We start from the raw sequence: 14,570 nt of genomic DNA on the forward strand, positions 1-14,570 counted from the left end.
AATTACTTAAGAAATGGAGAGCAGTATTGCAATCAAATTCACAAATACTGATGGGGGTATGTAAAATGTTCAAGGGTGCTGGACAGTACCTTGAACGGGCCATCCAAGATCATCACTATGGTCTTTCGTGAAACCATTAACGAGCTCTCCGGCCACACATGCATTCAAATACATTCCAGTAGACACTGAGCTCATCAAGAGCAAGACTGTCCTTTCCATCTTTATATCCATGACTTTGCACAGGGTTGGCACAAGTTCGAAGCTCAGGAAATATCTGTCAAATGGAACAAAAAGGACAAATGGCACAGCCTTCGGTCATCAGCTTCACCAGTCAAGCACAATGGCAACTTTCCATCTTAGTTTGTCTGTTTGTAGTATCATAGCAATTAATTAAGCAGCTTTAATCTCTTAAGGGCATTTTTCTTTAAGAGGAAATGAACAAAACACACAGAAAGCATTCATCACCAATGCTTCCTCCAGGCAAAAATTTAAAGATTAAATTTTAAAAAATAAATGAAGCCACTTAAAAAAGGTTTTCCTGGGAAGCTTCAGCCAAGAAGCCTTCTAAAAAGAGGCAATTACATGAAAGGGGCCAAGGGCTAGATACATAATCCCCAGATCTGACATTAACCCAACAGGCCCAGGTGACTTCTTTCAGCAGATACAATCAACGGATCACGAACACGTTCCCAAAGTATCTTTCCCACTTGATAAAAAAAGGGCTGAGAGCCCCCTTCTTAGGGCATTACATTTCTTGGATTACCCATCAGAATGACCTCTACCCTCCAACCTCTCATAACTTCCCCTTTAATAAGAAAAAACACAGAAAGCATATACACAAGGAACAGAGTTAGAAGAACATGGGAAATTTCTATGGTGAATCAGAGTCCAGTGACTTGTGAGAAATGTTTGTTTTCTGAGATAGTGTATCTTTCATTCTAGCTCACAAACCCTCCCCATCGTTTTCCTTCGTCTTTTTCTCCAAAGAATTCACGTCAACAACTCCATTTGTGACCAACTTCACAATCAAGCAACAGGAGAGGGAAATTTTCCAGAAGAAGTGTTCAGGTTTTAGTTGTTAAGTATGGGAAGCATCCTAAAATACAGATAATACCTTAGTGGTTTTACCCTCCTCCAAAGCCAAGAAGATTAAAGATTAAGCCTCCTCCCTCCTTAACCTAAACTGCTTTGTCTATATTTGAAGGACTGCCGCTCAGCTGGAAGTTTGGAAACTACAACTGTCAGTACCATTCGAGGTTCCACAGTAGGTGGTCAGTAAGCTGGATCCAGCTGTTGGAATATTTGCCTAACAAGAAATTTTCACTCTGCATCTGATGCTAAAACTTGTTGCTACTGCTAAGCAATTTCTTAAAATGAAAGTATTATTTTGGGGAAATATTTAAAATATATATCTTTTCTATTAAAAATATTTATCTTTTTTCCAAAAACAAAAATCAGTTCCAACTGGAGTGTTTTTCAAATGATTGAAGATATAGAAAAAGGTGACAAGTGGAAAAATAAGTGTCTTTGCTACTACCAAAGAGACTAGCCTTACAATAACATTTACTAAGATCGAAAAGGAACTCCATGAAATGGCAGTAACTGATGTCTTCTCTGAGGGCATTTAGTAAGTCACCCTCCCTGTCTCTACAAACCAGTGCCAGCTCTTCTATCTTGGGCACCAATATGCCCTCCAGCAGCCTTTGGAGGGCGTATGTTGCTGGTAGGACCTAAAACTGAAGTGGTATGAATATAAAGTACTGATGTATATTTTCTAAACAAACATCTGCACGTGTGCACGCACAAACACACAGAACACAGAATACATACATTCAGGTAAGTGACACTCCCCACCAAAGTAGTCACTGAGGAGGTTCCACAAGTGATTGCCAAAATACTTCAGACATCTCTGGAACTCCTCTTTGGGAACTGTTTATGAGCTGCCCAAGAAAACTGCTCTGACTGCTTTACAGATGCACCTCATTTCTGACTCCAAGCCCTAGGTAACCTACCTTCTCTTCCAGAAGCTTCAAATAGCTTCTGACTAGTTTCAAACTAAAATTCTCTTTCCTATAACCCCAAAGATGAAAGATTTGCCGAGAAGAAGGGAGGCAAATCTGAGAAGAAGCAAAAGTAGGTGATATAGTAAATCCTTTGTGATCTTGATAAGTGAGTCGTTCTGGATCTTAGCTTCTGCCTTAGTAAGAGGAGGAAGTTGGAATAGATGACCATTAACGTCCTTTGCAGTTCGAACATTAGATGTCTAGATGTCTCTAGACTTTGAGGACAGTTCCAGAGATGTTTTCACCAATGGCAACATCATTGGAAAAACTATGCAGCATCCTGCTGAGGCCACCTGAGGGGAACAACATACATTGGGATATATAAGATCTGAAAGGTTTGTTAAAATGCCAGTCACATGACTTTATAGTAACAGCTCATACATGCACAGGGAATGCCAGGCCACCTGAGATTCCCTAAAATCGTATCTTAATCCCTACTTTCAATGAGCCCAGATGGGCAGAAGCACCAAGCACCACCAGAGATGCAAAAGACACATGGTGTCAGCTGCTAAGGAAAATAAACCCCAAAGGTCCATGGGACTGAATTTACCAGCTGTATCCAGCTAGATTCCTTGTTTCCACAGTAGGGAGTTTCAGTACTGTTCTTGCCTGACTTCTGGGCAAATTTTCTGGATTTTAGATCAACACTGCAGATAACTCTTGGCCATATGGAGAGTAACAATGAAGTCCAATTGTAGTTTTATCTAACAGAGTGGAACCCCAGGAAAACAGAAGGCTGTACACTGTAGGGATGGGGATAATTGCACAGTATATGTTTACACTTCCAGTCAATCTCAATTATCTGCATGTGGGTTTTGCACAATCAGCATTCAAAGCCCAGCTTGCTTTCTCTAGGCTCCCCTGGTACGTCCTTGGATCGCTGTCCATTATGGCAACCTCTTTAAGTGTGGAAAATCCATGGGATTTGTCGTTGGGAGACCCAGCAGTCAGTCTGGGCTATGCCCTTAGTAGTTGAGAGAAACTGAACATCTGCACTGCAGTTTCATCATCTAAAAATGGGACTAATACCACTTACATGTTAGGTCTCCTGAAAAGACCAAATTAAACAATGACTATGAATGTGGTCTGTCAACTATATAGCATTAATCAAATGTTATTTTTTAAACAAGGAATGTAAATTAACTTTTGTAGAAGCATAAAAACTGATTTAATTAGGAATATTTACTTGCGGCAAGGGTAAGAAGGGGGAACATAATCTTTATGGATCTGCCAAAGAACTACACTGTTCCACTTCTTTGAAAAAAGATGGAACTAATTTTTATCTGCATGGCTGATTTAAAACAACACCTGCTGAAAGAAGTCAGGAGGTCTGTCAGTTTGAGAAGGTGTCCCCTTTTCCTCTACCATTTCTAACCCCGGCCATTGTGCTCCTGAATCTCACCCCAAGCAGGGGCTGCCAGATTTGGCCCAGACGCCCTAAGGGGTGGGTCACTTAGGGGGTGAGGAGCGCTTCTGGCCCGGGTCACAGGGGGGCAGAGATGCAGCTTCCTTGGCTATATATACTACAAAGGCCCGAGACCTCTCAGAATCATGCTAGACAGTGTTTTGCCATTAAAAGAAACCCAAAGTGAGAACATTCATTTCTTCAGGGTAAATGATCAAGCCCAAAGACCTCTGAAAAATAGGTAACGCTGCTCGTCGGGTGCTACTTGGCCCCAGCCATGCTACTGGACCGCAAGAGGTACTGATCCATGCTTCCTTTTCGCCGACTCACAGTCCGCCTCTCATTGTCAAACATGCGCTGCAGCTGCAGAGCGAGCTGCCGGTCCTCTTCCTCTTGCTGCAATTTCTGCTCCATCTCTCGCAGTACTGGGTCTGCTGGGGCCAGACCCACCTCACCACTGCTTTGTCGCAGTTTCTTAAGGGAGCCATTTTGTTCCAAGTGCTTGGTCTTACAGCGTCTTTTCCTGCCCCGACGCAAGGAAGGAAGTGGCTCCTCACCTAGGCTGTCTGCCAGAACACCATTAGGCAGATCAAAATGATTCACTGTCTTCAGCTGTTTCTTTGTTTTGAGGACCCCGCCCAAAACACTGTTTTTAGGTAGCACTGAACTAACTGCTGAGATTTTCATAGCTGTTGTTATACAGGTTTTATCTAACTTGGCATCTGGGGATGACCCTGACCCTTCAAACTGCTCTCTCTCCAAAGAAGTCCCACTGGCTCCCACTTTGAGTTCTGAAGAACAGCAGGTTTCTAATGGGATCTCAGTGCTCCTTTTACTGTCACTGCCCTGCTCTGCTTTTGTCTGGCTAACAGAGGGGAAATAATCAAGGTCAGTGGGGGTAGGTCCTGTATACTCAGAGAGTACTTGCCCACTGGAGAGTCTTGTATTTAAAGCCAGAAGTGGCTTCTCCTTGCTAGAATGGGTAACTTCAGTGACGAGTAAGTCTTCCCCTGTTTCTGGAGCCAGGGAGGTGAGGGTGGCTTTCGAAAGGGTCTTTTTGATCTGCCGCTCCTGAAAGATCTGTTCCCACTTTTTGAGGATCCGTGGACTGGCCTCATAAGAAGTCTGCTTCTGCAGGCTTCTGTTTAGGTTGCGGGGTGTTGATTTGATGATGAGGGGACTCAGTACACGGCCATCAGGGAGTCTCTTGGGAGGAGTACATGGTGAGCAGACAATGGGCTTGAAATGGTTTAGTTCTTCGGAGATGCTGTCGTTGCTCTCAGGGCTGATGGAGCGCTCTGGCTTATGCAGGGAAGCCAAGGATGAGAGGGAGCTGAAGGGCAGACGCTTTTCAATGGTTAAGTCAGGGGCTGAGAGGCAGCGGTTGTTTTGGGTGGACAAGAGGACACCAATGATAGGGTTGGAGGCTGGGGTCATGGTTGTGACCTGAAAGAGATTTAAAAGATTACAGATACATATATACATATACATATTTTTTTTTCTTCGTAATTCCTTCTTGATGGTAGAGGGATAGAGAGGAAAAGGGTAAGAAAAGGGATAAAGGGTCATATGAGCCTAAGAAATGTGGAAAATCCCTAACCTAGAATGCACCCACCATTTGCAGAAATTCCTACATACTTGAAACAATTAATGAAATTGAAAATTCTGGGTAAAAAAAACTCATCCAGAACTTTTAAGAAGGTTCTTCTAGTGGCCCTCATTCCACTCGTCTGGCTACTAATTCAAACTCTCTTCCTTCACATCTATTTTATAAAATTCTCCAACATAATTAGTATGCCTAGGACCCATTCTGCCTCTTCTCATCTGGAACAGTTTCTCCTGTGGCCGTGCGCAGGATGGGACTGGAGAGCCCCGGAAGCCTGTGTCTGAGGTCTACCTTGGCTTTGCTGGTTGGGGCTGCTCTCAGTCTGCCCTTCACTCTGTCCTGACCAGTGTCACTGCAGCTCTGACTCCTTTCCATCTTGGAATTTAGGTTCCTAAAAGAGAATAAATAAAAGACAAGTAGTTAAAAGTAGCCCATGATTGCTAAGGAAAAAGAATGACAATCTCTTCTGTGCTTTCAAAGCCACACAGCTACAATAGAAAATGAATTCATTTATTAACAAAATACATTCTAAGAACAAATCCTGTCCAAAGAGAGAGGGAGTTCTCCAGAGAGGACATCTGGTTTAAGCCTTTGTTTCCAAACTCAGATCCTGCCTAAGTAACGCAAGACCAATGGCTATTTCACTCATGCTTAGAGAGATGTAGGGACACCTCACCTTCCTTAATAGGGTGGATACAGTATTAAATCACCTTTACAAACAATACATTTTTTTCCTTTGATTAGGCCCAAACCTCTCCTCAAGCAATCTAAATCAGCCATGAAACAAGTATTTAAGTACTTATAAAATGCATAGCAATGCACTAGATTCCTATGCAAGGAGTAAAAATTAAATATAGTCTCTCCCTTAATCCATTACATTTGAGCTTCCAGAAGCCTACATCCTTTGGAATTAAGGTTTCAAGAACACATGACTTTTCTTTTTTTGTCTTACGCATGCATTACATTATGACTTTACAATGCAAACGAAAAACCAAAGTACCTGTATTATAACATTAATCTTACTGTGTAAGAATTATGTACAGATGACTGTCACCTGCCCCAGAGACTGTAAGTAGGGATTCTTGACTATCTTATTACTCACCTTTGTTTTCTACTCTCCAACTCTTGCCTAATACATGTCTGGTGAGACTAATGCTTTTACAAATGTTTGCAAGAGATATTTTACCTGTGATACAACTCTACTCTATAAGCATTTAACAAACGCTTACTATATGCCAGTCACTGATGAGCACTATCTGGGTGCTGGAAATACAGAAAAGAATGAGGTACAGTCTAGGTCTTCAAGGAATCAAGAGTCCAGTGAAGCAGACAAATAATTCAATACAATACAGTGAAATGGTACAACAAAAAAATGATGCCTAAGAATGGCATAAAAGAGAGAGTTATTAATTACCTGGGATGGAGTGAGAGCAGGGTTGTAAAAGCCTTCCTACGGCATATGTATTTTGAAGAATAAATAAGAATTTGCCAGAAGGCAAGATGGACACATAGCCATGTAGAGGATTCCAAACAGAAATTATTTCCTTGAGTGATTCTATTTAGCTCTGGAATGGAATAATCATATCTACTCTTTGGAGCAAAAGATTTAAAATTTTACTATGCCAGATTAGTTCAGAGAAAACTTATAAAGGAGGCAATAAGGTACATTCCCAGAGTTCCTCTCCTCTCCCTACATCTCTAGTGAAGGCCTAGCCTACCTATTCCAGCATTTCTGTGTTATTCCTCCCATTCAAACCCCTCTCATCCTATGTCTCATAGCCACATCACCTTGCTAGATGGCTCCAATTTGATGAACTAATCTATGCTATGGTATTAATAGGAGAAAATGATGGCCAACCTGTATCACATGTTTGCATTTTACCAAAAAAATTCAACACTGAACCAAAAAATAAAAATAATGTGAGAGTTGTACCATCTGGTGGGAGGTATATTTTGGAGCAAGAAGGAAACTTCAACATTACCCTATAAAGGCAGCTGCTTACAAGTCAGCTTGGTTTGTATTTTACCTAGAATAATACTGAAATTCATTTGCATTCCCAGAACTCACAAAAACTGTCAGTGGTGCAAGTTACCCAAAAGTAAACTGTACAGTATATTAAAATGCTGGGGTGAATAACATTTACTTTGGGTCAAGAGGAATGGATATAGAGCTGAAAGAGACAGCATTACTATGTCAAATATGTGACTTGTTTCGCATGATTCCATTGGAGAAACAAGTACAAACTTAAAGGAAAAGGTTTCCTGATCAACATAAGAAAGAACTTTATAACTTTCAATAGTAAGAGCAGTTCAATGATATCTGCCTTGGGAAGTACTAAGCTCCATGTCATTAGAGGTGTTCAAACTGAGGCTGGATCTACACTTTAACAAACATTCCAAAATTTAAAATTAGCTTAATATATATACTTTTCTTTTTTTTTCACGGTACGTGGGCCTCTCACTGTTGTGGCTTCTCCCGTTGCAGAGCACAGGCTCTGGATGCGCAGGCTCAGCGGCCATGGCTCACGGGCCCAGCCGCTCCGCGGCATGTTGGATCTTCCCAGACCAGGGCACGAACCCACGTCCCCTGCATCGGCAGGCGGACTCTCAACCACTGAGCCACCAGGGAAGCCCAATGTATATACTTTTTAAAAAACAGGCTATGCATCCATTTTGTCAGCAATAACAGTCAAATTTAAAGACACTGGCGACATGCCCAAGTTATCTGATGTACAAACGACAACTACTTGTTGCTGGGGAGAACTTCTTAACATGCCCTCTAAACTGTTTTGGTGAAAGAAAAGGCCCAGGGAAGAAACTCACACTTGCAGCACTCAAGCACACAACAAGGACACCTAAATAGTTTCTGACAATCTAAAATCTTTTGGGTAAACCTCAGTATGGCTGAAACCATCACTGTCTCTTCCATTCATTTGATTAGCAGACTATACTGAGCACCAACTCTGTGCAAGCACTTGAGACAGGTTGATGAAAAGATAATTTTGACCTACAGAAGCATCCAGTCACTGAAGTTCACCACAACATACCACAAAGGGGCTTTAGAGAGCAGTAATTATAGAACTAAACTCTTCAAGTGTTTTCTTTTAAAAGTTTCATAGTTTTATCTCTTACAATTAGGTATCTAAACCAGTTTGATTCAATTTTTGTACATGGTGTGAAGTTGGAGTCCAACTTCATTCTTTAGCATGTGGATATCAAGTAGTCTCAGCACCATATGTGAAGAGACTCTTCTTTCCTCCACTGAATGGTCTTGGCACCATTACTGACAATCAACTGACCATAGATGTATGGGTTTATTTCTGGACTCTCAATTCTATTCCACTGATTGATATATCTTTCCTTATTTCAGAACCATACTATTGATTTCTTTAGCTTTGCAGTAAGTTTTGAAATCAGGAAGTGTGAGTCCTCCACCTTTGTTCTTTTTCAGGATTGTTTTAGCTATTTGGGATCCTTTGCAATTCCATATGTGAATTTCAGGGTCAGCTTATTCATTTCTGTGAAAAAAGAGATTGCAATTTAAATACGTATTGTAATGAATGTGTAAAAAACAAATTGGGAAGTATTGCCATATTAACAATATTAAGTCTTCTAATCCATGAGCACAGAAAATCTTTTCATTTCTTAAAGTTTTTAATTTCTTTCAACAATGTTTTCTAGTTTTTAGTGTACGTGTCTTGCACCTCCTTGGTTAAATGTATTCATAACTATTCTGAGTTTTTGGTTTTTTTGTTTTTTGAATTTTATTTATTTTTTTATACAGCAGGTTCTTATTAGTCATCAATTTTATACACATCAGTGTATATATGTCAATCGCAACTGCCCAATTCATCACACCATCACTCCCACCACCCCCCGTCGCTTTCCCCCCTTGGTGTCCATACGTTTGTTCTCTACATCTGTGTTTCTATTTCTGCCCTGCAAACTGGTTCATCTGTACCATTTTTCTAGGTTCCACATATATGTGCTAATATACAATATTTGTTTTTCTCTTTCTGGCTTACTTCACTCTGAATGACAGTCTCTATATCAATCCACGTCTCTACAAATGACCCAATTTCATTCTTTTTTATGGCTGAGTAATATTCCATTGTATATATGTACCACATCTTCTTTATCCATTCGCCTGTCAATGGGCATTTAGGTTGCTTCCATGACCTGGCTATTGTAAATAGTGCTGCAATGAACATTAGGGTGCATGTGTCTTTTTGAATTATAGTTTTCTCTGTGTATAGGCCCAGTAGTGGGATTGCTGGATCATATGGTAATTCAATTTTTCGTTTTTTAAGGAAACTCCATACTGTTCTCCATAGTGGCTGTATCAATTTACACCCACCAACAGTGCAAGAGGGTTCCCTTTTCTCCACACCCTCTCCAGCATTTGTTGTTTGTAGATTTTCTGATGATGCCCATTCTAACTGGTGTGAGGTGATGCCTCATTGTAGTTTTGATTTGCATTTCTCTAATAATTAGTGATGTTGAGCAGCTTTTTATGTGCTTCTTGGCCAACTGTATGTCTTCTTTGGAGAAATGTCTACTTAGGTCTTCTGCCCATTTTTGGACTGGGTTGCTTGTTTTTCTAATATTGACGTGCATGAGCTGTTTATATATTTTGGAGATTAATCCTTTGTCCATTGATTCATTTGCAAATATTTTCTCCCATTCTGAGGGTTGTCTTTTCGTCTTGTTTATGGTTTCCTTTGCTGTGCAAAAGCTTTGAAGTTTCATTAGGTCCCATTTGTTTATTTCTGTTTTTATTTCCATTTCTCTAGGAGATGGATCAAAAAAGACCTTGTTGGGATTTATGTCAAAGAGTGTTCTTCCTATGTTTTCCTCTAAGAATTTTATAGGGTCCAGTCTTACATTTAGGTCTCTAATCCATTCTGAGTTTATTTTTGTGTATGGTGTTAGTGAGTGTTCTAATTTCATTCTTTTACATGTAGCTGTCCAGTTTTCCCAGAACCACTTATTGAAGAGACTGTCTTTTCTCCATTGTATATCCTTGCCTCCTTTGTCATATTAGTTGAGCATAGGTGTGTGGGTTTAACTCTGGGCTTTCTATCCTGTTCCATTGATCTATGTTTCTGTTTTTGTGCCAGTACCTTATTGTCTTGATTACTATAGTTTTGTAGTATAGTCTGAAGTCAGGGAGTCTGATCCCTCCAGCTCCGTTTTTTTCCCTCATGACTGCTTTGGCTATTTGGGGTCTTTTGTGTTTCCATACAAATTTTAAGATTTTTTTGCTCTAGTTCCGTAAAAAATGCCATTGGTAATTTGATAGGGATTGCATTGAATCTGTAGATTGCTTTGGACAGTATAGTCATTTTCACAATATTGATTCTTCCAATCTAAGAACATGGTATATCTCTCCATCAGCTGGTATCATCTTTAATTTCTTTCATCAGTGTCTTATACTTTTCTGCATACAGGTCTTTTGTCTCCCTAGGTAGGTCTATTCCTAGGTATTTTATTCTCTTTGTTGCAATGGTAAATGGGAGTGTTTCCTGAATTTCTCGTTCAGATTTTTCATCCTTAGTGTATAGGAATGCAAGAGATTTCTGTGCATTAATTTTGTATCCTGCAACTTTACCAAATTCACTGATTAGCTCTAGTAGTTTCCTGGTGGCTTCTTTAGGATTCTCTATGTATAGTATCGTGTCATCTGCAAACAGTGACAGTTTTACTTCTTCTTTTCCAATTTGTATTCCTTTTATTTCTTTTTCTTCTCTGATTGCTGTGGTTAGGACTTCCAAAACTACGTTGAATAATAGTGGTGAGAGTGGACATCCTTGTCTTGTTCCTGATCTTAGACGAAATGCTTTCAGTTTTTCACCATTGAGAATGATGTTTGCTATGGGTTTGTCGTATATGGCCTTTATTATGTTGAGGTAGGTTCCCTCTATGCCCATTTTCTGGAGTTTTTATCATAAATGGGTGTTGAATTTTGTCAAGAGCTTTTTCTGCATCTATTGAGATGATCATATGGTTTTTGTTCTTCAATTTGTTAATATGGTTTATCACACAGATTGATTTACATATATTGAAGAATCCTTGCATCCCTGGGATAAATCCCACTTGATCATGGTGTATGATCCTTTTAATGTGTTGTTGGATTCTGTTTGCTAGCATTTTGTTGAGGATTTTTGCATCTATATTCATCAGTGATATTGGTCTGTAATTTTCTTTTTTTTTGTAGTATCTTTGTCTGGTTTTGGTATCAGGGTGATGGTGGCCTTATAGAATGAGTTGGAAGTGTTCCTTCCTCCACAGTTTTTTGGAAGAGTTTGAGAAGGATGGGTGTTAGCTATTCTCTAAATGTTTGATAGAATTCACCTTTGAAGCCATCTGGTCCTGGACTTTTGTTTGTTGGAAGATTTTTAATCACAGTTTCAATTTCATTACTTGTGATTGGTCTGTTCATATTTCCTATTTCTTCCTCGTTCGGTCTTAGAAGGTTATACCTTTCTAAGAATTTGTCCATTTCTTCCAGGTTGTCCATTTTATTGGCATAGAGTTGCTTGTAGTAGTCTCTTAGGATGCTTTGTATTTCTGTGGTGTCTGTTGTAACTTCTCCCTTTTCATTTCTAATTTTATTAATTTGAGTCCTCTCCCTCTTTTTCTTGATGAGTATGGCTAATGTTTTATTCATTTTGTTTATCTTCTCAAAGAACTAGCTTTTAGTTGTATTGATCTTTGCTATTGTTTTCTTTGTTTCTATTTCATTTATTTCTGCTCTGATCTTTATAATTTCTTTCCTTCTGCTAACTTTGGGTTTTGTTTGTTCTTCTTTCTCTACGTCCTTTAGGTGTAAGGTTAGAGTGTTTATTTGAGATTTTTCTTGTTTCTTGAGGTAGGGTTGTATAGCTATAAACTTCCCTCTTAGAACTGCTTTTGCTGCATCCCATAGGTTTTGGATTGTCGTGTTTTCATTGTCATTTGTCTCTAGGTATGTTTTGATTTCCTCTTTGATTTCTTCATTGATCTCCTGGTTATTTAGTAACGTATTGTTTAGCCTCCATGTGTTTGTGTTTTTTACCTTTTTTTCCCCTGTAATTCATTTCTAATCCCATACCATTGTGGTCAGAAAAGATACTTGATATGATTTCAATTTTCTTAAATTTACTGTGGCTTGATCTGTGACCCAAGACGTGATCTATCCTGGAGAATGTTCTGTGCGCACTTGAGAAGAAAGTGTAATCTGCTGTTTTGGGATCGAATGTCCTATGAACGTCAATTAAATCTATCTGGTCTATTGTGTCATTTAAAGCTTCTGTTGCCCTATTTATCTTCATTTTGGATGATATGTCCAATGGTGTAAGTGAGGTGTTAAAGTCCCCCACTATTATTGTGTTACTGTCAATTTCCTCTTTTAGAGCTGTTAGCAGTTGCCTTATGTATTGAGGTGCTCCTATGTTGGGTGCATATATATTTATAATTGTTATATCTTCTTCTTGGATTGATCCCTTGATCATTATGCAGTGTCCTTCCTTGTCTCTTGTAACATTCTTTATTTTAAAGTCTATTTTATCTGATATGAGTATTGCTACTCCATCTTTCTTTCGATTTCCATTTGCATGGAATATCTTTTTCCATCCCCTCACTTTCAGTCTATATGTGTCCCTACGTCTGAAGTGGGTCTCTTGTAGACAGCAAATATATGGGTCTTGTTTTTGTAACCATTCAGCAATCTCTGTCTTTTGGTTGGAACATTTAATCCATTCACGTTTAAGGTAATTTTTGATATGTATGTTCCTATGACCATTTTCTTAATTGTTTTGGGTTTGTTTTTATAGGTTCTTTTCTTCTCTTGTGTTTCCCACTTAGAGAAGTTTCTTTAGCATTTGTTGTAGAGCTGGTTTGGAGTTGCTCAATTCTCTTAGCTTTTGCTTGTCTGTAAAGCTTTTGATTTCTCCATCAAATCTGAATGAGATCCTTGCTGGGTAGAGTAATCTTGGTTGTAGGTTCTTCCCTTTCATCACTTTAAGTATATCACGCCACTCCCTTCTGGCTTGTAGAGTTTCTGCTGAGAAATCAGCTGTTAACCTTATGGGAGTTCCCTTGTATGTTATTTGTCATTTTTCCTTTGCTGCTTTGAATAATTTGTCTTTAATTTTTGCCAATTTGATTGCTATGTGTCTTGGCATGTTTCTCCTTGGGTTTATCCTGTATGGGACTCTCTGCACTTCCTGGACTTGGGTGGCTATTTCCTTTCCCATGTTAGGGAAGTTTTCGACTATAACCTCTTCAAATATTTTCTCGGGTTCTTTCTCTCTCTCTTCTCCTTCTGGGACCCCTATAATGCGAATGTTGTTGCGTTTAACGTTGTCCTAGAGGTCTCTTAGGCTGTCTTCATTTCTTTTCATTCTTTTTTCTTTATTCTGTTCTGCAGAATAAATTTTTTCTTTATTCTGTTCCGCAGCAGTGAATTCCACTATTCTGTCTGCCAGGTCACTTATCCTTTCTTCTGCCTCAGTTATTCTGCTATTGATTCCTTCTAGTGTAGTTTTCTAGTGTAGTTATTGTATTGTTCATCTGTTTGTTCTTTAATTCTTCTAGGTCTTTTTTAAACATTTCTTGCATCTTCTCGATCTTTGCCTCCATTCTTTTTCCAACGTCCTGGATCATCTTCACTATCATTATTCTGAATTGTTTTTCTGGAAGGTTGCCTATCTCCATTTCATTTAGTTTTTTTTCTGGGGTTTTATCTTGTTCCTTCAGCTGGTACATAGCCCTCTGCATTTTCATCTTGTCTATCTTTCTGTGAATGTGGTGTTTGTTCCACAGGCTGCAGGACTGTAGTTCTTCTTGCTTCTGCTGTCTGCCCTCTGGTGGATGAGGCTATCTAAGAGGCTTGTGCAAGTCCACTCTATGACTTTTGATTGGAGGAGAATTTAATCCATTTACATTTAGAGTGATTATTGATAAGTAAGGATTTACTAATGCCATCTTAGTCATTGTTTCCTAGCTGTTTTGTAGTTCTCTTGTGCCTTAATCCCTCTCTTGTGGCCTTCCTTTGTGAATTGGTGATTTTCTATAGAGGTATGCTTTGATTCCCTTTTTATTTTATGTGAATCCACTGTAGGTTTTTGCTTTTTGGCTATCATGAGGCTTACATAAAACATCTTATAGATATAAGAGTCTATTTTATGCTTGATAACAACTTAACTTCGATTGCATACAAAACTTTACCCTTTTACTCTCCTCCATTTTGTTTCTAATGTCACAAAACACTTGATGTCTTTTTATATTGTGTCGTCATTAACAAATTAGTTTAGCTATCATTTTTAATACTCTTGTCCTTTTAACATTTATACTAGAGTTAAGTGGTTAACATATCACCTTGTTAACATTATTATTCTTAATTTGACTATATACTTACCTTTACCAGAGTGTTTTATATTTTCATATCTTTTCATGTTACTAATTAGTATAATTTTGTTTCAGCCTGAAGAACTCCTTTCAGCATTTCTTGTAA

At 39.0% G+C, this 14,570-nt stretch overlaps 1 protein-coding gene across 1 annotated transcript in view; it reads right to left on the reverse strand.

The window, feature by feature from the left end:
• Positions 1-1,512: 1,512 nt before the first annotated feature.
• RNF169 (ring finger protein 169) overlaps positions 1,513-14,570 on the reverse strand; it is a 75,723-nt gene continuing 62,665 nt past the window's right edge. Inside the window, exons 5-6 of the mRNA XM_082659316.1 lie at positions 5,366-5,465; positions 1,513-4,914 (exon numbers count right to left, since the gene is read on the reverse strand). Of these exons, the coding sequence (XP_082515442.1) occupies positions 3,730-4,914; positions 5,366-5,465 (1,285 nt within the window). The 3' untranslated portion in view covers positions 1,513-3,729. The remainder of the gene's footprint in view (positions 4,915-5,365; positions 5,466-14,570) is intronic.

Source organism: Grampus griseus, assembly GCF_964374135.1.
Source record: "Grampus griseus genome assembly, chromosome: 8".
NCBI lineage: Eukaryota > Metazoa > Chordata > Mammalia > Artiodactyla > Delphinidae > Grampus > Grampus griseus.